Source organism: Elgaria multicarinata, chromosome 17 (genome assembly GCF_023053635.1).
Source record: "Elgaria multicarinata webbii isolate HBS135686 ecotype San Diego chromosome 17, rElgMul1.1.pri, whole genome shotgun sequence".
Classification (NCBI taxonomy): Eukaryota; Metazoa; Chordata; class Lepidosauria; order Squamata; family Anguidae; genus Elgaria; species Elgaria multicarinata.
Genome location: NC_086187.1, coordinates 3120311 through 3145075, shown reverse-complemented (window position 1 = coordinate 3145075; position 24765 = coordinate 3120311). Strand labels below are relative to the sequence as shown.

General features: G+C 51.3%; 1 protein-coding gene across 1 annotated transcript; it reads left to right on the top strand.

The window, feature by feature from the left end:
• Positions 1 to 9164: 9164 nt before the first annotated feature.
• Positions 9165 to 19783, top strand: PLK1 (polo like kinase 1). The gene is made up of 10 exons (XM_063143592.1): positions 9165 to 9455; positions 12492 to 12660; positions 13325 to 13469; positions 14191 to 14284; positions 16051 to 16270; positions 16517 to 16675; positions 16753 to 16830; positions 18295 to 18449; positions 18927 to 19109; positions 19498 to 19783. Exons 1-10 carry the CDS (start codon positions 9339 to 9341, stop codon positions 19702 to 19704), a joined length of 1527 nt encoding a protein of 508 aa, XP_062999662.1. The 5' UTR covers positions 9165 to 9338; the 3' UTR covers positions 19705 to 19783.
• Positions 19784 to 24765: the final 4982 nt, after the last annotated feature.

The window sequence follows — 24765 nt, the reverse complement described above, 5'->3', positions numbered from 1 at the left end:
GGACAGGGCTCCTGTATCTTTAACAGTTGCATAGAAAAGGGAATTTCAGCAGGTGTCATTTGTATGCATGCAGCACCTGGTGAAATTTCCTCTTCATCTCAACAGTTAGAGCTGCAGGAGCTATACTAGAGTGACCAGATTTAAAAGAGGGCAGGGCTCCTGCAGCTTTAACAGTTGTGATGAAGAGGGAATTTCACCAGGTTTTCCATCTATACAAATGACATCTGATGAAATTCCCTTTTCAATATAACTGTTAAAGATACAGGAGCCCTGTCCTCCTTTTCATAGGGTCACCCTACCTAACACCAAACATGGGTGGTCCAGGAAGAGAAACAGAGGGAAGAGGGGGCTGGAAAGATTTCCCATCTTTCTGTGCCCTTTTCCTAAGGAGGAGCCACAGAGGGAGGGAGGCAGGGAGGGAGCCTCCAGGCAGGGTAATCATAGGTAGTGATTCTTTGTCTTCCTTGCACCCCCTCACCGTTTCTCTCCCCTCCAAGCACAGACCAAGGGGCAGCAGGTCACGTTAGCAGTTGAAATCAATGGGATTCGTTCCTGTAGGTCCGGAACAGCACTCTTCAAAGGCTGGTGAGTTTCACCCAAATGTCTTGTCAGTTTCAAGCGAAGTCCTTTGGCTGCTTCTGAGTGTGTGTGTGTGTGTGTGTGTGTGTGTGTGTGTGTGTGTGTGTGTGTGAGAGAGAGAGAGAGAGAGAGAGAGAGAGAGAGAGAGAGAGAGAGAGAGAGAGAGAGAGTTGGTCCTTTTCCATCCTACTTTGTGTTGCTCTTGTTCTTATTTGAACGGGAGTTGGTGGGGGAAGGACACAGATCTTCCATTCCTTTGAGCATGTGAAGCTGAGTGGGGGATGGCAGGAGGCAGGGGAAGCAGAGATGGAAATGTTCTCCATGGGAAGGGGGGGGGATCCTGCATCTCCCCACCTTTTTCTTTTCTTTTTTTTAACAATGGGCAGTCCAGTTTTTATTGGGAGCCCCCACATAGGAAAGGATGGCTTAATCCTCTCAGCAACTGTGATTTGCCTCTCAATTTCTCTGCTATCGGAGATCCTGGCACTGCATTTGAAGTCTCCTCCTCTGTCCACTGGGAGTTGAGATGGCCACCTCCTACCTCGCTTCGCTCCCCCACCTCAGCCATCCACCTACCCCATTTTTTTTCCTTTTGAATGTTGCAAAAATTAAGCCTGCAATCCGAGGGGCTCTAATGCATTCCATTGAACTCAATGGGATTTATTTACTGAGTAAGCATGCAAAAGAGTTGACTGCAGTCTTATGTAACTTCTACTTTGGTGTTCAGTAACAAGAGAAGCAAATCCCAATCCCTGTTGTCTGAGGGGGAGTTGTCCCTACTTCAAACAACCAATACATGGTAGGAGGAGGTACATAGAAGATCTGGGGTGGGTGGGGATAAGAACGCAGTGTGAGTGAACCTCAACAAATCTCCCCAAACACGCTACAGCAGAGGTGTAAGTTTACAAGTTTTCATATGCTATATAAGTACTATGTAAGCGAAATGAGATAATTCTAGGGTAAACCAGAACAAAAGTGCACGTGGGATGGGGCTTTACAAGCGCACATACGCTATATAAATGCTATATAAGCGAAATGGGATAATCGGAGGGAGAACCAGAAAAAAAGTGGAAGTGGGATGAAGCTATCAGTTTGGAAACAAAGCAGACAGTTCCAAAACAAGCTGGTAGTTTCTGCATTCTTTGGGACTCCCCATGACTGTAGTATGGTAGTTTGTAAATTGCTAGAAAATGTTAAAACGAAAAGGAAAAAGGAAAGGAACCTCTCATGCAAGCACTGACTCATTACTGACTCTTGGAGGGATGCTTTCTTGGCAGGCCTTATAGTGGGGTGGTTTGCCATTGCCTTCCCCGCCGTTATTACCTCTCCCCCAGCTCACTGGGTACGAAAAACACCCCAACAAAAACCTTTGTTCAGTGGCTTCCAGGAGCTCTGGTCAGTGGGGGAAACAGGATGTGGGGGGGGGGCATTGGCCTCCTTGAACCCGTGGCTGAGCAGCTAATAGTGTGTGGTTTTATCCTGGTTGCGCTTTTTATATTGTATTTCGTAATTGTGTTTTAACCTGTTGGGTGTTTTACTGTGGTTTTAATTTTTGTGAACCGCTCAGAGAGCTTTGGCTATTGGGCGGTATAAAAATGTAATAAATAAATAAATAAATAATAGTGTTCTGGCGGGGAATTCACTTTGGGCCAGTGCATATCATGAGGCTCAGCCTCACCTCTCCTTGCTATACAGGAAGATTTCAGTAAAGGAGGAAAGAAGGACACCTTCTCACTCTCCCACTGTCTGTAAACCTCTCCTCCCTGCCACAAAATGATTAGTTTTGGGGTTGGTTGAATCTGAATCAATTAAAGCTTTATAGCACTGTGTGTGTGTGTGGGGGGAGATTTCAGGAGTAGTAGCTGTGAAGGAAAGTTGGGGTCCACCCGATTTCCCTGCAAGGTAGGCTCTGGACCAATCGCCCGATTGCCCGGACTCCCACCTCCCTATCCCTGTACCAAGACAGTAATAGCCAGCCTTTCAGAGAATAACCACACACACAACAGACTATGGACTGAAGCAGTTTATTTAAAACTCTAAAACGAACACATAAGGCTCCAGTCAAGGAAAACACTTAATCACACAGACACGGGGAGAGGGGGGAAGGAGGGGAAAAGAGCATTAGGTATTCAAACAGCCACTAAAATGGTTAACCCACCATAAACCACACCTCAAAGGCAACTGATCATTCCCTGGAGCATACAGGCACTAAAACACACCAAAAACCCTTTCTAAAACCAAGCTATTCCCTGCCCGTCGGGGACCTTGCGCTCTACACACATGTGGTCCCAGGGAAGGCGGTGGCCACTCCTTTATCCCTTTTTGGGCCTGTTGGTGCCATGACCCGTTCTAACAAATCCCAAGCCCCACTAGGGCCTCCAGCACCCCCTCCCTTTCGGACAGGGCCCTTCCTACCAGGGCACTTTTCCCACAGCTGAAACCAGCCAGTATTAATTGCTATCGGCCTTGGGCCTAGCTGATAACTATCCAGGTGCCTAACAAGTGCCTAACAAGCTGTTTTTCTAAGATGGTCCTTGAGAGCTGTTTATATTAACCCTCTCAGTAGCAAGACAGTGGCAAATCTTGGCCGATCTTCACAGTAGCCTGAGTAGGAGCTATCAAGTGGGTTTGGTTCTTTTTCCAGGAAAAGCTCCCCCCCCCACAAGCCCCCAGGGCTCCTGTTCCATCAGCTGGACCCCTAACAAGAGCAATTGTCTTCCTGGGTGGGGATACATGCCAGTGTTTGGTTGCAGGTCCCCACTTGTTAGCATCTTTGCCCAAAGCCTTACAATGGCCCAGTTTGCACAATAACCACTGGTTGAACAAGCTATGAAAGCTCGTTTAAGCTGTGGTGTGTGCTGGGCACCATTTGCCTAATTACCCACTGGGACGCAGCCTGTCCTGCCATCCAAGGCAGCATGGCTTATTTGACAGGGAAATGGCCTTCCAAAAACCGATGTTGGATAATTGCAGGGTTGTCTCCCCTCAAACAAGCTATGCTGCATGGCTAAAGCTAATGTTTAAGTTGGAATGATGATGCGAACCGGATCAAGGCGTAGGTGTTAGCAGTGGGATTTGAACACTTTGTCCAAGTGTAACAGCCTCGCCACTGAACTGCTGTTTGGTTGTGAGGGGGTTGGGCTGCAGAGACCATCAGGGCAAGGCACCGGATGCGGGGAAGGGGTGCGTGGCGGAGCCCGCCTTCCTTCCACAGAGCTGAGGGCAACACAGAACACGCCGCTCCCTTTTGCCACAGGTCCCTTTTTAGTGAGCCCGGCTGCGCGGTGGTGCTGCGCAGGGCGGGGCCACCCTTCCTTGTGCCGCTGTTCCCCTTCCAGGATCCAAGAGCCCCCGGGACTGAGCTCTTGCGAGAGGGCGGCCTTCGCATGAAGCCGCCCTCGCAGCAGGGCATGGAAAGGGCTCGGCCCCGCGCCCAAATCCCTCCGTCCTGCCTGGACGGCAGCGAGCAGGCGCCTCCGCCGGAGGAGCGGAGCCGGCCCCTCCCACCAGCAGCCGCAGGCCCGCCTCCCGCCCCTGGATTGGCAGCGAGCTGCCAGCGCCCGAGCACGCGGCGCATAAAGCGGCGGCTGCGAGCGCGCAGGCCCGGCAGCGGGAGAAGGCAGCCAAGGCCCGCGGGCGCCCGGGGCTCCGGCCGCGCCATGGCCCTGAAGGCGGCCCCGGCGCAGGCGCGGGTGCACCTGGTGTTCCTGGGCGCGGGCAAGACGGCGCTGATCCGCCGCTTCTTACAGGGCGCCTTCGAGGCGCGCCACCGGCGCACGGTGGAGGAGCTGCACGTGCTGGAGCTGGAGCCGCCGGGCCCGGCTCGGCGCCTCCGCCTGGAGCTGCTGGACTCGAGCGGCAGCTACAGCTTCCCGGCCAACAAGAGCGACCTGGGCGCCGGCGGCGAGTCGGGGGCCCGCCTGGCCGACACGGTGCGGCGCGACTGGGGCGCCCGCCGCGTCGAGGCGTCGGCCAAGCAGGGCCACAACGTGGCGGGCCTCGTCCAGGAGCTGCTGAACCAGGTCGGCGCGCTCCGCGGGCGCCTCAGCCCGGCCCTCCGACGCCGCTCCCTCTGGCTACCGAGGCGCGGCGGCGACGCCCCGTCGAAAGCCCCAGCTGCGCCATCTGCTAGACGGGGCGGCGGCGGCGGCGGCGACGAGGACGAGGGCTACGGACGGGCCGAGGAGGAGGAGGAGGAGCAGCGTTCTTGCCCGGAGGACCGCAAAGGCGCCCTGGGCTGCTCGCGGGCCACCCCCGGGGGGCTCGTTTCGCCGAGGGGGGAGGAATGCGTCTCCCCACCTGGCACCAAGAGGGCATCTGGCGGACTCGGCCGACCCCCCCGCCAGGGACGGGCCGCGCGGGGCCCGCGATGAGGTTCCGGGGCACGGACTCTTCCTCGGCCCAGAGCGGGAGCGAGCCCGCGGCCGGGCGCTCGCTCTTCTTGTCGCCTGCGCTCGGAGGGAGTGCCCGACGCCGAGCTCGGCTGGCGGCTCTCGGACTAGCACCGTGAGGTCGGACTGCGGCGGGAAATGCGGCCAGGGAGGAATCCGCTCCAGCCAGGGGCTCGCCCCGCGTCCCCTTGTGACCGGGCGTCTGAGGCAGCGCGGCAGCAGGAGCCCGCCGGACCCCCTTCGGGGAGGGGGCGAGCCCCGCGGGCCTGTTTTGGCTTTTAAAAACTGTTCTGAACCTGGAGGCGCCCCCTGTCGTGCCACTCCTGTCTTCCTTTTAAGTGAGATGGAGATTTTTTTTTTATTTTTTATTTATTGCATTTATATCCCGTCTTTTTTTATCCAAGGAACCCAGGGCCACGTTCATAATCCTCCTCTTCTCCATTTTATCCTCAGAACAACAACCCTGTGAGGTAGGTTGGGCTGAGAGACTGAGACTGGCCCAAAGGCGCCCAGTGGGTTTCCATAACTGAGTGGGGACTAGAACCCAGATCTCCCGACTCCCAGTGCAACACTCTAGCCACTAGGCCACACTGGGGGTCTTGCAGGAAGCAGGGTATCAAGTGGGGGTGGGGAGGATCTTCCTGGGCCACCTGTCCTGGGCTTCCCTTCCTGGCAGGAAGGAGGGGAAAGCACAGTGGGGGAGGTGATGGGGGCTGCTCTTCACCTGGGGGGGGGGCATCTCACATCCACTAGTACTTAAAGCAGGGGAAGGTATCACGATGCCCTCTGGCTTTGGAGTACAACTGCCATCAGCCTAACCCTAACCCATAAATCTACTGATTTGTGCCCATACTATCCATGGCATTTTCATATTTTGTGTTCGATTCTTCCATACTTCATATGTTATAGGATTTTGTTCATTAAAAAAGTTCATCTGAGTCAATCCTATTTCCTTCAGTTTGTTTTTATCTGCTGCTTTATTTTTATATCGAAATCCAGATGTACCCAAATTGGAATTAATGGTGAAATCCCAGGCATCAGTTTCTCTTTTTTTAAAAACCATGGTTTTAGTAGTCCTGTAATTGTGCATCTTTTTCTTTGTTTGTTGTTTTATCTATTTTTAAATTTTAATTAAAAGTGTATTGTCCTCTCCTATAACAAAATGTTGTCTAGTCCTAAGTAAGCATGTTCCACTGCAGAAGGAAATCCTATTTGATTCCTGTATTCATGCTAGTGTGACATGATAAGTTAAAGGCACAATCTTATGCATGTTTAGACAGAAAAAAGTCCTTCAACTCCTAGAATCCCCTAGCAAGCAAGACTTTTTTTTCTTTCTAAACATGCATAGGGTTGCACTTTAAATGAGTTTAAAATGTGAAGTTCTTCACATGTGTTGAATCATATATATATTATTGCTCTAGTATAAGAAATGTAGCAGCTGTTAATGTGGAAGGTATATCTGCTGTTTAAACTGAAGCAATGCATTTTAGGATATAAAGGTGCCTATAAGACTTACATCCAGCATCTGAAATTACTTAACAACACCATTGTAAGCTACTACCTGATTATGCAGAGAGAGGTGCCCAGACAGTTACTGTACTTTGCCATTATAGCCAGTGGGGCTCCTGGCAAGGGGAGGAGCGGGTGGGCGGCCTGCTGACGTATTCAGTTGAGTCCTGCATCAAAAAGGGATGTGAGCAGCAATGTTTGGACTAGGGCAAAATAATCATAGAATCATAGAATAGCAGAGTTGGAAGGGGCCTGCAAGGCCATCTAGTCCAACCCCCTGCTCAATGCAGGAATCCACCCTAAAGCATCTCTGACAGATGCTTGTCCAGCTGCCTCTTGAAGGCCTCTATTGTGGGAAAGGCCACAACCTCCCTAGGTAACAGATTCCACCATCGCACAGCTCTAACAGTCAGGAATATGTGAGTATATAGTGTGGTTTGGCTTGAATTGCTTGTGTCTGGATTTCCTTGGCTCTGAAAGCATCTTTCTGGACTGTATCTGCTGGTTACATGATCCACAAGGCCAGGTGGGTTGTCTTCTTTTGTGTTCAAAAGCCATAAAGTATCGTGTGACATCTTGAAGACTCACAACTTTATTATGGCATAATAAGCTGTTGTCAACTTGCCTCAAGTGCCAAAATGACTTGACTGGTTTATGCATTGTGACTTTGGAGGTGGGGGTCATGTCATTTGCTATTCCGCTTTGGGCAGCAAAATTACTTGGGCCAGCCCTGGCTATAATTTAGATACTGAACAACATGCATTGGGTTTCCTAGGTGTACAGGGCCCAGGTGTCTCAGGCAGGATCTACACTACTGCTTTCATAGAATCATAGAATAGTAGAGTTGAAAGGGGTCTATAAGGACATCGAGTCCAACCCCTGGCTCAATGCAGGAATCCACCTTAAAGCATCCCTGACAGATGGCTGCCCAGCTGCCTCTTGAATACCTCTAGGGTGGGAGAGTCTGCAACCTCCCTAGGGCATTGGTTTCATTGTACTGCTCTAACAGTCAGGACGTTTTCCTGATGTCCAGCTGGAATCTGGCTCTTCCTGTCACTTGAGCCCATTATTCCGTGTCCTGCACTCCGGGATGATCGAGAAGAGATCCTGGCCCTCCTCTGTGTAACACCCTTTCAAGTATTTGAAGAGTGCTAACATGTCTCCCCTCAATCTTCTCTTACCTAGGCTACACATGCCCAGTTCTTTCAGTCCCTCCTCATAGGGCTTTGTTTCCAGACCCCTGATCATCCTGGTTGCCCTCCTCTGAACACGCTCCAACTTATCTGCATCCTTCTTGAAGTGTGGTGCACAAAACAGGACACAATACTCAAGATGAGGCCTAACCAAGGCCGAATAGAGGGGAGCCAATACCTCATGCAATTTGGAAGCTATACTTACTTCTATTAATGCAGCCCAAAATAGCATTTGCCTTTCTTGCAGCCATATCGCACTGTTGGCTCATATTCAGCTTGTGATCTACAACAATTCCAAGGTCCTCCTCATTTGTCGTATTGCTGAGCCAAGGATCCCCCATCTTGTAACTGTGCATTTGGTTTCTTTTTCCTAGGTGTAGAACTTGGCATTAATCCCTATTAAATTTCATTCTGTTGTTTTCAGCCCAGCGCCCCCTGCCTATCAAGATCACTTTGAAGTTTGTTTCTGTCTTCCAAGGTATTAGCTATCCCACCCAATTTTGTGTCATCTGCAAATTTGATCAGGGTTCCCTGCACCTCCTCGTCCAAATCATTAATAAAAATGTTGAAGAGCACTGGGCCCAGGACTGAGCCCTGCGGTACCTCACTAGTTACCTCCCCACAGCTTAAAATGGTTTATAACTATAGTGACAACTATTGGGGCCGAGGACACACTACATATACCATTTTCAAACCATTTTCGAAGTTCATATCCTGCTCCGTGTAGATTTGACCTCAGTTTGCTCTTACTTTCCTTTCCATAAGAGTTGACTTTCCTGGTTCTGCCTGCACTGGTTCAAAAGCAACTTTACTTTAAAAAAAAAAGTGTACTGTCTGTCTAGAACATGCTTGTGTAGTGACTCTCTACCTTGTTTGAAACCCCTTTTCTTTACTGTGCTTGGAATTTGGCTAATGCATGCTATATTAAAAGCAACACCTAAATGATTCAACATATGACTCTATGGTTCGTTTTAGTGTGAGGTGTACCATTAGTTTCCTTTCAGAGATCTTGGCATGTGGGGCCCGGCCGGCCACCTACCTAGAAACATGCGTCGCCGCTGGGTGCCACCCATCCCCCGCTTTCTGGGGAAGGCGGACGAGGCGCTTTAAAGGGGCGGAGGGGAGGTCCCGCCTCCTCGTCCCGCCCCCGGCTCGCGCCGCTGCTCCCGTGTTGCCTCGCGGTGCTGGAGGCGGGTTGGAGTTTAAATCGTGCCGGCCAATGGGGAGCGCGCTCGGGGCTCCGTAACGCTCTGGCTCCAGGTTTAAAATCGCCGCTGTTGCTGCCGCGTCGCGTCGCGTCCCGTCCTCTCCTGGCCGCCGCTCAGCCTCGACGGAGCGCAGCAGGAGCCCCCAGCAGCCGAGCGGAGCGGAGCGGAGGATGAGCGCAGCGGCGCCCAGCAGTAGAGGGGGCCGCCCGGGTGGCGCCGCGGCGGGGGAGCCCGCGGCCGGGGGCGGCAGAAGCCGCGCGGCGGCGGAAGGGAGCATCAGCGCCATCCCGGGGGTGCTGCTGGACCCGCGGAGCCGGCGGCGCTACTGGCTGGGCCGCTTCCTGGGCAAGGGCGGCTTCGCCAAGTGCTACGAGATCACGGACGTGGAGAGCAAGGAGGTCTTCGCGGGCAAGATCGTCTCCAAGTCGCTGCTGCTGAAGGCGCCGCAGAAGGAGAAGATGTCCATGGAGATCGCCATACACCGCAGCCTCGAGCACCGCCACGTGGTGGGCTTCCGCGGCTTCTTCGAGGACAGCAACTTCGTCTTCGTCGTCCTCGAGCTCTGCCGCCGACGGGTAGGCCGCGTGGGGCGGAGGCGCCGCGGCCTCCATCTTGGGCGACGGGGCGTCCCGGGCTGCGGGGTGGGCAGGGCAGGCAGGGCGGCCGCTAGCCAACGGCCCTAGGCGCGGTTTTTCCCGGGGGCGGGGAGCGCTGGGGTTGGATCCGCGAGGGGCCGAGGGCGGCGGCGGCGTCTCTTCGGGATGTTCCTGGGAGCCTGTTGCGCCTGGGCTTCTGCCCTGTCCTAGTTCTTCTAGCAGCCCCCACGGCCAAAGTCAGCAGCCGTGTGCTTGACAGGCAGTGGCACCGCCCTGGTCAAAGAATAAATAAACAAATAAATAAATACGGCTGTTCCAAAAGTTGAAAGGAGAAATCACTCAGTGCATGTTTAGACGCCTTCTACTTAACAGGCTAGTCTGCATGTAAGGAGAAAAAGTGGTTTGGACTAAGTGTTACATTACGCAGCTCACTTGGGCTCAATCTAAAGGCAATGCAATATGAAAAAGATGCGCATCCACAATGCACAGAATCTCCCAACCTTCCGCACCTCAAAAGGCATCTCGGAACCATCTCTTGGGCCACGACTAACCTCCAAAGGCCTATTGCCATGGCTTGGACCTGGTGCCAGGAGAGCTTCCCAGGGGAGAGGATTCCATGAATGCCGGGCTTTCACAGAAACCCCCCTGTTCCCAAACCCACCACCCACCCTCCCACACACGGTCTCTCTGAAGGGCCTTTGCATTGTGAGGTCCAGAGTCACATAGAGTCTTGTAGGTTAAAAGCTGCACTTGCCCTAGAAACAAACTAGCAAATTGGGTCAGTGACCTGGGTCTTTGGCTGTGCTGTATCTGCAAGTACAAAATGCCTCATTGTAGTGTGATTTCAGCTGCTACCTTGCCCAGCAGAGAGAGTGATACCTCGTGGGCAGGCTCGAACCCTCCACTGGCTGTGGGTGGAGAGGCGGGCTGTGATCCACAGAGGCCAGAAATCAGTAGATTAAAGCCGCAGAGTGGAGTTTTGGCTCCTAGCCAGGAGAGTGACTCTTGCTGAAAAATCCCATGGTGACCAAACAGTAAGCCAAGCCTTCCCTGACCCAGTACCCCACCCTGGTGTTTTGGACTCCAGCTTCCATTGTCCTTGGCCATTGATGATGCTGGGACTGATGAGAGCTATAGTGCAAAACATCTGGAGGGCACCAATTTGGGGGAGGATTCTGGGACACCTCGTCACCCGTGCACTTCCCTCGGTCATGTCTGCAAATGTTCAACTGAAGAGCAGGAAGGTGTCACCAAGACAGTGTTGGTAGCCAGTGCCCCAAGGCTCAGTGTCGCTGGGAAAACAGCTATGCAAGGAGCTCTGTGGGATGAGGGGGAGTCTTGGGCAGAGGCTGAGATGGCAGGAAGTGTGGTAGGGGAAAGCGGCAGGCAGTGAGGAGAAGGTGGATCCTTGCAGTTGTTTGCCCAACCTTACTCCCCTTGTATTGGGGGCTTCATGAGATGATGTCGACCAGGCCTAGGCAACCTTTTTGAGCTCATGGGAACAGTTGGCATTTTGAAAACGTGTCCTGGGAGCCACTACAAATTTCTGTTAGGGTAGCCAACCCCAAAATGTTAGGAGCCCCCCCCCCCCTTGATTGTACAGTACAATCTAGAAGCCAGTGTGCAGCTAGCAAAAAGAAAGGTGCTCATGACCCAAGCTGTATGCTGCAAAGAGGGGCTAAAATGAAAATTCTCCTGGCCCATGAAATAACTCCTCCTGTGCCCCGAAATAGGGCAACTAGGCAGACCCTGAGCTGCAGCCCTGCCACCTCAACCCCCGCCCCCAGTCCTTCCCCAACCCCTTAAACCCTCACTCGGATTTCACCCCACCTGCCTTGGGATTTCCTTCCTCCCCACTCCTGCTTCTTCCACCTGTAAAGGTTGAGCAAGTCTTTCCGTGACCTGTACCACCGGATTTAGCATAGACCCAAGCCAAGACAAAAAGGGCTCACAAATTGTGAGGTAGAAGACTTTATTAAGACTAAAGGTAGGATAGGTACATGGGAAGAATAACTAAAAGTAACTGGAAACTTGCATAGCATAAAAACCCAGTAACAGATAAGTAACCGACTACTCACTCATAAGCAGGCCTTGCTCCCCCATCATGGTTCTCGCCGCATCCTTTGGCAACGACAAGACAAAGAGTTTGGGGTGGGTCCCCAACTACGGTATATACTTTTCCTCCTGTTTCCTCTCGCCCTTCGCCCTCCTTCCTCGGCCTGTTACCTTCGTCTCACACCTCCTTTGGCCTCTGAGATGACTCACAGCATTGAAGCAGATGAGAAGCATCTTCCTGGCGCCAAGGCCCTTTGTCATTTAGAATTGTGAACTGCCCAGGGAGCTTCAATTATTGGGCAGTATAAAAATGCAATAAATAAATGAATAAAATAAAATTCTTTGTCATTTAGAATTTGGTGCATAATACCAAACTAAAGCTACCGTTTCCCAACCACAACACCCATTTGTCCTCTGCCCAGCACAGTCTATCTGCTCTCCTTCACATTGCCTACCTCTGTGCTCACCTCAGTAGCCCTAATGGGACAGAAGCTGGCGGACTGGGAGGTGAAAGAACCGTGGGACTTCCTGCTTCCTTGTTGGAAAGCGAACAGCAGAAGTGGGGGGGGGGGGGATGAAATTGCCAGTGAAGAAAAGCAGTGGTCTTCAACTGGTGCAGGCCCATGACCCACCTCAGACTCCCAACCTGCAATATGGGTCCCATTTTCACACGGCTTTGCTGCTGCGACACATCTGGACTGATCTCAGAACTCGCTTCTGGGTTGCGACCTACCAGTTGAAGACCACTGGTGTTGACTGTAGTCAACAGTGAGCAAAACGAATGGTTTGCCAGTCCCAGGGCAGTTCCAGGCTCAGCGTAGGGGTGGAGTGTGGCTCTTGTGAGACCCCCCCTCCCTCCAGGTCCCAGTGGAGGGGGCCTGCCTGCCTGCCCGCCTGCCCCTGGCTGGGCTTCTGTCCACCTCCTCTCTTCTCATGGCTCCTCTTGCTGCCCTTCCCCAGTCCCTGCTGGAGCTGCACAAGCGTCGAAAAGCGCTAACGGAGCCTGAAGCCCGGTATTACCTGCGGCAGATCATCCTGGGTTGCCAGTACCTGCACACCAACCGAGTCATCCACCGCGACCTCAAGCTGGGCAACCTGTTCCTTAATGACGACATGGAGGTGAAGATAGGTAAGGGGCTTGCGTGGGGCCTGGCTGGCTGGCCAGCTGGCCCTTGCCGCCGCCGCCGCCTCCTATGCCCAGGGCCGCCTGTTCCAAAGTCCCTGCTGCTGCCTGGCAGGTAGAGAGAAGACGATTTCTCAAGGCCGAAAAGCCCGGGGCTCACTTGGCCAGGCCACCTCATCATCGGATGCCAGCCAGCCCTGGAGCGACTTTGACTTGCTTCCTTCCCAAACATGCCAGGCACTTAAACTTGGTGGTTCCTAAAATGTGATGATGGCATCTGGGCTCTTAAGTAGACTTCAAACACGATGTTTGCTGGCTGTTGCATTTCTTCACAAAGGCTACAAGAAATATAATGAACTGAGTGCTTCTCAGGGTGAAGCTTGCAGATCCATGGCTGCTTGCATCCTGGAGGCCAGCGAAATTCTTCTGAGGCCTTGTGCACTGTGAATGGTCCTTCCCCAAATGTGCTGCTTCCTGTGATGCTGTGCCTGAGCCTGCAGGCACCGCAGCTGCTTTGCCCCTGAGCTGAGGCCTGGTGTAGAAGTCCATAAATACTTCCATCTGGGTGGTGAAGGGAGACTTGGACCTCTAGAACTGGCAGGCAAAACTGCTGAGTCTGAGCATCCCTCAGTGACCCTGCTTCCCTCCCCCCACCCCAATGTCTATGTAGGTGACTTTGGCTTGGCCACAAAGGTCGAGTATGATGGTGAGCGGAAAAAGACTTTGTGTGGGACACCCAACTACATCGCCCCGGAGGTGCTGGGCAAGAAGGGCCACAGCTTCGAAGTGGACGTCTGGTCCATCGGCTGCATCATGTACGTTTGGAGCCGGTGGGTGGGTGGGTGGGTGGGTGGGGACTTCATGGACTGGTGGAGGAGATTCCCCCCACCCCAGTCCCTGGGTATTGCAACCCAGGCTTCAGTGCCAATACTGCCCTTGACGCTTGGGAGAGGCTCTCCCCAGCCGGTAGTTACATGGCTTTGAAACAATAGTAGAGGAGTAGTGGCCCTCCAGATATTGTTGGACTTCCACTCCCATTAGACCCTGCCAGTGTGGACAGGGATGATGGGAGTTGTAAACAGTGCTCAAACCTTTTATGAATAGGAGTGTGCTCTCTATTTCTCGAGCACCAAGGACCTGTCCTGCTCCGCGAATTCCTGCATGGCTGCCCAGTGCTTGTTTTGCACTGTTCTCTGGAGTGTGAGCCTAGAGTCAAGCTCTCTGGTGGGCCCAGGTACCATGGGCAGAGGTGGAACAGGTTGTTCTGTGGGGGGGACACAGCCCCCCCCCATTTAAAGAAGAGCTGGTACCCCTGATCTGAGCTCAGAACAAGTAAGCATGTATATGTTAATGGGGTGGGCAAAAGTGTCTGTGTAAATCTGGCTTCCTATCACTTGAGAGAGAGAAGGAGAAGTGGTTCCAATCCTTTGTGAGCTGCTTCGGGTTCCCTGGACAGCTCCGTGGTAGACGCTCTCCTGCATATGTGTCTCTCCCTCCCACATGTGATGTGTTTCTCTGTGTGGTCTCTTTGGGCAGGTACACCCTCTTGGTCGGGAAGCCGCCCTTTGAAACCTCCTGTCTGAAAGCAACATACATTCGAATTAAGAACAACGACTACTCCATTCCAACGGTACGCTGCTTGCCGCCTGGGACTGTGTTGGGTGGCAAAGCGGAACACCGTCAAGTCCTGTCACTGGTGTCAGTGATAGTTGGGTTTATCACTGGAGCTTGCTTTGTTGAACTGCCTGACTTGCCCCATCTTGAGTGCTCAGTGTGGGGGCAACAGCACAAAACACAGAATTAAAATTGCCTCCAAACAGGTGAGGGTACTTTTAATAACATTGAGGCCAATGTTATTAATACTCCCAGATGCCACGAAGCTGCTTCGAGAACTCGCGTGCTGCCTGCTTTGTGCAGCTGCCTCTTAAAACATCCGACTTGTTTCTGTTACTCTGCTTTAGTTTCCGCTTTACCTTTTAAAACGCTCTAACTCCAGGCTGACTCTGTTTCTAGATATAACCTAAAGAGGACGCTTCAGTGAATTATCCAAATTTATAAAAACATTGCCAAACACTTTTAACCTGCCTGAAGCATTCCTTTTGGCAGTGTCAAACTTCTGTTGGGTTCCAATGGAATTGGAGATATGATTGATTTCAAAATGACTTCAGTTTAACATTAATGGCATTGCGTTCCAAAAGCGTATGCTCAGCAAACCAGCGGGTACATTGGTCCCCATAACATTAACTTAATTTTTTAATGCAAATTAGGCGATCCTCATTGGGGACTATTGGGAAGCCCTGGAGGAGAAAACAGAAGCCTAAAATGCCTGGATGGAACATGGGGCCCATAGTAATGCTGTTTTTATACTGTTGTTTTTATGTCTCTTACGGTTTTTAAATTTTGTATACTTTTAATGTTTACTGTTTTTAGCTTTTGTGAACCGCCCAGAGAGCTTCGGCTGTGGGGCGGTATATAAATGCAATAAAATAAAATAAATAAATAAATAAATAAATGGGCGGGGCCTCATGTATCCCCATAGCCCTGGTAGAGTGAGGTTTTGGTTTTGGTTTTTTAAGAATGTTTCACTCTGAGGAGTGTTAGCTCCTGTGTCAAGATAAAGCCAGCTTGGAGCAGAACATGCCCCTTTGGGTAAAATTTACTGCTGGGGCCCACTACATCCCTGCAGTGCTTCATAATGGGATTTTTGTACTAGTATAAACAACAAATTTTAAAACAAAACCTTCACCAGTGCTCCTGACTACCCAGAAAATGGGGTTTATGCTACTGGCAAAATGCCAAGTTATTTTCCATACTCCATTTTGAGAACTTGCTGGGAATATAATAGACCCGATTAGCAGAGGTGTTTGATACTTTATCTTTTCCATTTGTTTACATTCAAAAGTACTTCATCTTCTAATAGAAAAATACTTCAAATCTGCCTTTATAGGGCCCCCAGTGGGTCATCAGCCACTGAGTCCCTTTTCTCTTTGGCCCTGTTAGGGAGCCTCTCCCCTGCAGGGCCTCGGTTGCTGAAACACACAGCTGGTTTCTCCAGGGTACGAGGCAACAGTGGCTGTTGAGAACCCTGTGTCATACATGCTGACACATTTCTGGCTCTCTGGTCCTAATTGCATCTGCTGGGTGACCATCTTGAATTAAATAGCGGAGCCCCTGGCCTGGCACAAGGGACACACCAGGCTGCCCAGTGGCTGTGATGAATCCATACATGCATATGCTCACAAGAAACTATGGCAGCCAGAAGTGTGCAGCTACCATGGGCAGCAAAGAGGGGCCGCAAGGAGCTTGTGGGTCTAGCTTTAAGGGCCCGGAGTTGCATTTGGGGCCAGCCAAGTTGGGGGCCTCTGCTCACTTCTGTTCCACCTGCCTGCCCTCCAGCACATCAACCCCATTGCTGCTAGCCTTATCCAGAAAATGTTACGGTCCGACCCGGCTGCCCGCCCCACCATTGACGAGCTGCTGAGTGACGAGTTCTTCACGACAGGCTACATCCCTTCACGGCTGCCCACCACCTGCCTCACAGTCCCCCCCAGGTTCTCTGTGGCCCCGAATGGGGTTGAGGCCAGTGGGAGAACACCGCTCTCAGTGGTTAACAGAGGTGAGTCAGGTTGGCAGCTTAGCTTGTGCTTGGGGGTGGACGCTCCAGGGAATGACCTCTGACTAACCTGGGGGTCCTCTAGAGGGAAACCTCTCAGCCAGGTTGTGGGAGAGACTTTCCTTTACCTCTCGTGCTTGTGGAGGAAGTGTGGGTCTTGTTGAGTTTGTGCTGGAAGTGTGTCTAAGTTGCTGAGGTTGGACTGAGTGACGGTGGGGCCACCCTGCCTCCCATCCTTTCCTGTCCTAGGACCAGAGAGCCCTGCGCTAGACAAGGTGCCTGAGAAGGAGGAAGAGGTGGCCATCTGCAACCCCAGCGAGCCTGTGGACTACCATTTGGCTGACCTGCTGCAGCAGCTGACTCTGGTCAACGCGTCCAAGCCCTCAGAAAGAGTCCCAGTCAGGCAAGGTGAGGAGCTGGGCTGGGCAGCCCTTGAGCCGGCCCGTCTGGCTGTCCTGTTGGGTAACTGCGCTTCTCTGTTGCAGAGGAAGCTGAGGACCCCGCCTGCATCCCCATCTTCTGGGTCAGCAAATGGGTGGACTACTCGGATAAGTATGGCCTAGGTAGGTAGCAGTTGGCATGGCCTGGGCCAGCCAGTGTCTTCTGGAGGGGCTGTAGCTCCGTGTGATAGAGCACGTGCTGTGTATGCTGAAGGCCCCGGGTTCAATCCGTGGCAGCATCTCCAGGTAGGGCTGGAAATGCTTCTGCCTGAAACGCTGGAGAGCCCTTGATGCTGCCAGTCAGTGTCAACAACACTGGGCTAATGGAACAAGGGTCTGACTTGGTCTAAGGCAGCGTCCAATGTTCCCCTTCAATGTGCTCTGGGCAGGGAACATTTCAGAAACACGTGTGTTGAATCCAAAACCCACCTGCTCCTTTAGCTGGTTCTTTCCCTTCCCGTATCATTGGTTGCACGACATTTCTTATGGATGAAAGAAAGCAGAACTTGGATGAAGAAGGGCTACTTTTGAGGCCAGCTTGTTTTTCAAGCTGCTACTTCTACAAGTTTATCTTCTTAATTGATTCCCTCCCCCCACCCCCCGCCCATAAGAGTAACAAGAAGGGGAAATATATATATTGTACAGCCTCCCTTTACTCATGCTTTTTCTAAGCAAAACAGTCTCGGCTGTTGTCACCTTCCCTCATAGGGGAGTTGCTCCAGCCCTTTGATCATTTTAGTTGCCCTTTTCTGCAGCTTTTCCAGCTCTACAATTCCCCTTCTTAAGTGTGGAATATTGTGTACAGTTCTGATTGCCACATGTGGTTGCACCGTGGCTTTGTGTAGGGAATTTGCCTTTTTCTCAGCAGCTGCGCATTGGGGTCGATATTTTCGTCAAACTGCCCACCACAGCCACAAGATCTCTATTTTTTTGAGTTACCGCTATATGTGAAGCTGGAATTTTTTGCCCCAACATGCATCACTTTGCACTTGCTTACATTGAACCGCATTTGCCATTTTATGGCCCACTCTCTCCCCACCCCCCCAGTTTTGAGAGATTCTCTTTGAGCTCTTTCCCTTCTGTTTGCTGTTGTCATCCGATTTGGCCATTGCTTATTTCAGATCATTTATGAACACGTTAGGAAGCATTGTGAGCCCCCCACCCCACCCTCTGTTTTACAGTCCTCCATTTTGAGAAATGACCATGTGTTCCTACTCCCTCCCTGCTCTGTGTTCTTTGGCCAGTTGCTGGGTCATAAGAGGGCCTCCTCTCTCATCCCACCACTGCTAAGCGTGTTCAGGGACTTTGACAGATGTTAGTCATTGACATAGTTGAAGGTCAAATGTGTATTTGAAATATAGCTCTGATGTCCAAGGTGTCCCTTGAGGCAGCACATCCATGTTGGTTTGGGGGACTGAGCTGTTCAACAGTCTTTCTCCAGATTCTACCAAAATGCACTCCAGACTCTGATGCGGAGCCCACGGCTCGGTGGCAGCGTTCATGTTTTGCAGACCGAAATATCCCACCCTGAACAGCTCCCGCCGTTCACTCACAGCCTTCATGTGCTCCTGTGTCCTCTCAACACAGGCTACCAGCTGTGCGACAACAGTGTGGGGGTTCTTTTCAATGACTCGACTCGTCTCATCATGTACAACGATGGGGACAAGCTGCAGTACATTAAAGAGAATGGCTCCGAGTCGTACTTCAATGTGCGTTCCTACCCAGATGCTTTCAACAAGAAGGTGAGTGCCCCAGAGAGACACCTCCCCTCCCCCCGAACAGCCCCAAATGCTCCGGGTCCATTTGCGGTGAAGGGCCTTCCTGACAGTGCTGGTCCTGCTCTGCTCTTGCCGATTCTATTTCGGGAAAGTGGGGCAGCAACAAGGCGATGAGGATGCAGTGGCGCAGGGGGCTTGTGGCTCTGAGAAGAAGGCTACTGCTGGGCCAGTGTGGCTTAAAGGGGGGAAGGGTGTGATTACTTGCAAGCCCCAAAGGCCCATCCAGTGAGTGGAGGGTCCTTGTAAGAGGTTTGGGGCTCAGTGGGTACCAGCCAGGCTAAGGATGTCTTCTGTTGCCAATAATTGGCCGGGTGGGTGGGTGTGCATTGGTCTGGCATGGTCTTCCCTGGACCCCGCTTCCAGAGGCCTGCCTCTGGTGTGACTGTCCTCTGCCATGCTATTGGCTCACTAACGTGGCATGACACTGTGTGTCTCCTGCAGGTCACGCTGCTGGAATATTTCCGGAATTACATGAACAAGCACTTGCTAAAAGCAGGAGCTGATATCAACCCCCGGGAGGGCGATGAGCTGGCGCGGCTCCCTTACCTGCTCACCTGGTTCCGCACACGCAGCGCTATCATCCTGCACCTGAGCAATGGTACCGTGCAGATCAACTTCTTCCAGGTGATGTAACAGGGCTCCACTTTGCCTGTCTTGCCTCTTCATAGAGGAGACAGACAGCAGGGCCAGGAACTTGCAAAATGGGCCTTCCTCTTGCTGTGTACTGAGACTAATTTAGAAGAGGCAGAGAGATCTGAAGATGACCCTTGGTAGTTAGCATGATATCAGTGGGGCGTTTCTGTGGAATTCATTTGTGCTTTCCCAGATTTAAACTGCTTTATGCATTTCTTAGATGGGTTGGAACGGGCCCTTGATTTAACGACAGCTCCTCCGCTGCTGTCCATATTGCATTTGCATGTTGCATTTGCTGCTGCTGTGCTCGCTTGGAGCAGAGAGCACCGCTGGCGATGCTAAAGCCTCCTGCATGTCCTCCCCACCCCTCTGCCCGCAGGACCACACCAAGGTCATCCTCTGCCCCTTCATGGCAGCCATCACCTACATCAACGAGAAGCGGGAGTTCTGCACCTACAAGCTCGCCCTGCTTGAGGAGTTTGGTTGCTGCACGGAGCTGGCCAGCCGCCTCCGCTACGCCCGCACCATGGTGGAGAAGCTGCTGAGCTACAAGTCTGATGCTGCCTGCGTGAAGCCTTCCGGCTAGAGCCCAGCTGCGGAGGACGGGCTTCCCATTCCGGAACTGTTTGGGGCTGTGGTGGCGGTGCTTTCCAGCCCAGCTAGACTGTGTGAAAGCCTGTCTGTCCCTCGTTCCCTCTGCTGCGCTCAGGCTTCCAGGACCATGAGCTGCAGGTTCAGGTTTTAGGGGCAGGGCAGGGCGTGGTCCGCCCTATAAGTTATGTGTCTACGTGAGCGTTGTTCTGGGTGCTCTGCTCTCCTTCTTGTAGTTACTGTGTCTCATTTATTTGTTACTGTGTCTTACTTTTAATATTGATACTAATCTGCATCCAATTAAACTCTTTTGCACCTACTCGTCAGTGAATAAAGAGGATCCCTTGGAAACAGCAAGCAGGCAGCGGCCCTCAGCGCTGCCATCTCTCTTTCTGCTCCGTTAGGAATCTCCTGCTTGGTCTGAAATCAGAGGCGCCTTCATATGTCACCAAGGGCCTCCCCAAGACCCACTTGCTGCCAGGCTGTGCCCTTCCTTTCCTTGCGATTGCCACTTCAGGGAACTGTTTCCAGCACAAATGACCTACCTGACAGCTCCCCCGTGCCTGTCAGAAACTGTGGCTTCTACACATGTGTGCTGCAAGAGGAGTTGTTCATTCGTTCAGTCGCTTCCGACTCTTCGTGACTTCATGGACCAGCCCACGCCAGAGCTTTCTGTCGGCCGTTGCCACCCCTAGCTCCCCCAAGGTCAAGTCTGTCACCTCCAGAATATCATCCATCCATCTTGCCCTTGGTCGGCCCCTCTTCCTTTTGCCTTCCACTTTCCCTAGCATCAGCCTCTTCTCCAGGGTGTCCTGTCTTCTCATTATGTGCCAAAGTACTTCAGTTTTGCCTTTAATACCATGGGCCCTGTCCATGGGAACCTTGAGCTGTAAAGCAGAGGTAAGGGTCTTTTCTTTTCTTTTTTAAGGCAAGAGAAGCATTGCTTTGCAGGCAAAAAATCGTTTTAGGTTCATATTGGCAGTGAGCAGGGTCACAGCTGAACTTTCAGCCATCCACCCAGTGAGCTTATTAGAAAAGGCTTCCCCAGAGCTGCAGCCTTTTGGGTGAGGGAGTCTCCCACCCCCACCCACCAATGCCTTATCCTGGAAGGAGAGTTGCTTTGTCCCATGCCAAATTCATGAGTGCTTCTGGCTGATAGAGAAATCCCTGCTCTTCCTCCTCTGTCCAAAACTGGAGTCACTGGGATATAGTCTGAAGGCACATGAGGCAGCGATCTTGAAGCCAAGCAGCTTTGGGGCAGGTCAGTGCTTGGAGGGGGGCATCTGAGAGCCACAACTAGCCCCCTTGAGTTAGAATTATAGAATAGTAGAGTTGGAAGGGGTTTTAAGGCCACAGAGTCCAACCCCCTGCTCAATGCAGGAATCCACCCTAAAGCATACCTGACAGGTGGTTGTCCAGCTGCCTCTTGAATGCCTCCAGTGTGGGAGAGCCCACCACCTCCCTAGGTCACTGGTTCCATTGTCCTACAGCTCTAACAGTCAGGAAGTTTTTCCGGATGTCCAGCCGGAATCTGGCTTCCTTTAACTTGAGCCCGTTATTCCGTGTCCTGCACTCTGGGAGGATCGAGAAGAGATCCTGGTCCTCCTCTGTGTGACAACCTTTCAAGTATTTGAAGAATGCTATCATGTCTCCCCTCAATCTTCTCTGACTAGGCTACATATCCCCAGTTCTTTCAATCTCTCCTCATAAGGCTTTGTTTCCAGACCCCTGATCATACTAGTTGCCCTCCTCTGAACACGCTCTAGCTTGTCTGTGTCCTTGAATTGTGGTGCCCAGAACTGAATGCAATACTCAAGATGAGGCCTAACCAGGGCCGAATAGAGAGGAACCAGTACCTCACGTGATTTGGAAGCTATACTTACTTCTATTAATGCAGCCCAAAATAGCATTTGCCTTTGTTGCAGCCATATCACACTGTTGGCTCATATTCAGCTTGTGATCTACAACAATTCCAAGACCTTTCTCGTTTGTAGTATTGCTGAGCCAAGTATCCTCCATCTTGTAACTGTGCCTTTGGTTTCTATTTCCTAAATGTAGAACTTGGCATTTATCCCTATTAAGTTTCATCCTGTTGTTTTCAGTCCAGTACTCTAGCCCATCAAGACCACTCTGAAGTTTGTTTCTGTCTTCCAGGGTATTAGCCAATGTTCCAGGGTATTAGCCAACATCCCACCCAATGTTGTGTCATCTGCAAATTTGAAAAGCGTTCCCTGCACCTCCTCGTCCAAATCACTAACAAAAATGTTGAAGAGCACTGGGCCCAGGACTGAGCCCTGCGGCACCCCACTCGTTGCCTCTCCCCAGTTTGAGAAGGTACCCTTGATAAACGCTCTTTGAGTCCGATTCTGTAGCCAATTCTGAATCCACCTAATAGTTGTTCCATCTAGACCACTTTTAGCTAGTTTGCTGATCAGAATGTCATGAGGCACTTTGTCAAAAGCTTTGCTAAAGTCAAGATATATGACGTCCACAACATTCCCACAGTCCACAAAGGAGGTTACCCGATCAAAGAATGAGATCAGATTAGTTTGACATGGTTTGTTATTGACAAATTATTGTTGGCTTCTAGTAATCACTGCATTGTTTTCAAGGTACTTACAGACTGACTTCTTTATAATCTGCTCCAAAATTTCCCCAGGGATGGATGTCAGACTGACTGGTCTGTAGTTCCCAGGTTCCTCCTTTTTGCCCTTTCTGAAGATAGGGACAATGTTAGCCCTCCTCCAGTCATCCGGAACCTAACCCATCTTTCATGATTTCGTAAAGATAATAGACAGTGGTTCTGAGAGTTCTTCTGCTAGCTCCTTCATTACTCTACTCATTCAAAGAAATTAGGTGTTCCTTGACCATTTGTTTATCAATCTCAAACTGTAATCCTGCGCCCTCAGCTTGTGCTTCACTTTTTCCAGGGGGGTCATAGACCCACTTTTGGGAGAAGACTGAGCCAAAGTAGGAATTGAGCACTTCGGCCTTTTCTTTGTCATCTGTTATCAATTTGCCATCCTCATTAAGCAGTTGAACCACCACTTCTTTCCTCTGTCTTTTACTATTCACATATCTGAAGAAAGCCTTTTTATTGCTTTTAGCATCCCTCGCTAATAAGAACATAAGAAGTGTCATGCTGGATCAGACCAAGGGTCCATCTAGTCCAGCACTCTGTTCACACAGAGCCCAACCAGCCATCGGCCATGGATGAACAAGCAGGATATGGTGCAACAGCACCCTCCCGCCCATGTTCCCCAGCAACTGGTGCACACAGGCTTATTGCCTCGAATACTGGAAATAGCACACAACCATCAGGGCTAGTAGTCATTTATAGCCTTTGCCTCCAGGAATTTATCCAACCCCCTTTTAAAGCCCTTCAAACTGGTGGCCATCACTACATCTTGTGGTAGTGAGTTCCATAATTTAACTATGCGATATGTGAAGTACTTTTTATTTGTGCTGGATCTCCCTGGGATGACCCCAGGTTCTAGTATTTTGAGAGGGAGAAAAATGTCTCCCTTTCCACATTCTCCACACCATGCATAATTGTGTACACCTCTATCATGCCTCCCCTTAGCCTCCTCTTCTCCAAGCTAAATAATCCCAGCTGTTGTAACCTTCCCTCATAGGGGAGATGCTGCAGCCCCCTGATAATTTTAGTTGCCCTTTTCTGCACTTTTTCCAGCTCTATAATACCCTTTTTTAGCTGTGGGTACACAGTATTCTAAGTGTGGTCGCACCATAGATTTGTATAAGGGCAGTATGATACTGGCCGTTTGATTCTCAATTGCTTTTCTTATAATGCCTGACATGGTGTTTGCCTTCTTTACAGCGGCCGCACACTGGGTGGGCATTTTCATTGAGCTGTCCACCACAATCCCAAGATCTCTTTCTTGCTCGGTCATCACCAGCTCAGATCCCATTAGGTTATACTTGCACTCTGGGATGATCACAAGGCCATGGGAAGAACTGGGTTTGGGGAAACCTGTGCTCATCCCCACCTGACCCTGGGAGTCCCGGTGCGTCATTTGGATTTCCAGGCTGGTGTAGAAACTGCCTAAATTGATCTTGAAACAGCTGAAAGGCTGTGATGCAAAAGAGGGAGTGGCTTGCTTTCTGTCTTGCTCCGAAGGACAACTAGAACCAAGGGATTGAAATTGCACAGAAGCAGAGTTTGAAGGGATGGGTAGGAGAAACCTTCAGATGGTAATAGCTGTTTGTCAGTGTGACTGTCGGCCTCAAGAGGTGGGTTCTCCTTTGCTGGATCATCCGCCTCAGGGTCGCTGTAGATGCAACTTGCACTGCCAAGCCAACATTGACAGAAGACTTTGGCTAGATGGTATCTGAGGTCCCTTCCAACTTTCGGATCCTTTTGTTTGGGAACATTTGTCAGCTTCCTTCCCCCTCTGACAGGGAAAATAAAATATCTAGATCCCCATTAGTGTGCAAATGCAGGTCCACCTGTGAACTTGTCCTGCCCGCTAGGCCAGATTGCATTCACATTGTAAAATACACCAGCATGGATTTTAAACAGGTAAGGCAATTCCAAGGCCTTCTAACTTTTGGTGTTGATCTATCCTGTGGGCCAGATTTCATTCCAGACCCTGTAGCAGCTAACTTGATTGGTGTCCTCTTCCTGTACTGGGGGTGATGACGTCCTTGAAACAGTGGCTGACTTGAAGCTATCTGGCTCTGGGAATCCCTTTCACAGATATTCAAGGCCCAGTTATGCATGGCTATACGTAATAAGATGTTTCTAGATGAGGCTTTTATCACGCCGTTGCCCTGCCACATTTACTGGGGTGGGTGGGCAGACAACATCATCTTCCACTGGTGACGCTCTGTTGTTTTGCCACCACTACTTACACACACACACCCCTGAAAAGGAACGGCTGCCCAATGCCTTTGGACCGGTTGAGCCAGGGGGTGTCTGTCTCTGGAAGCGCCCCCCACTCCCTGGTTCTGAAGGCCTGGGACTCTGGTCCCTTGTTCTGGGGAGGAGGGAGGCAGAAAGATGACAACACTGAGGCTCACGACCATGGTTTTTTTA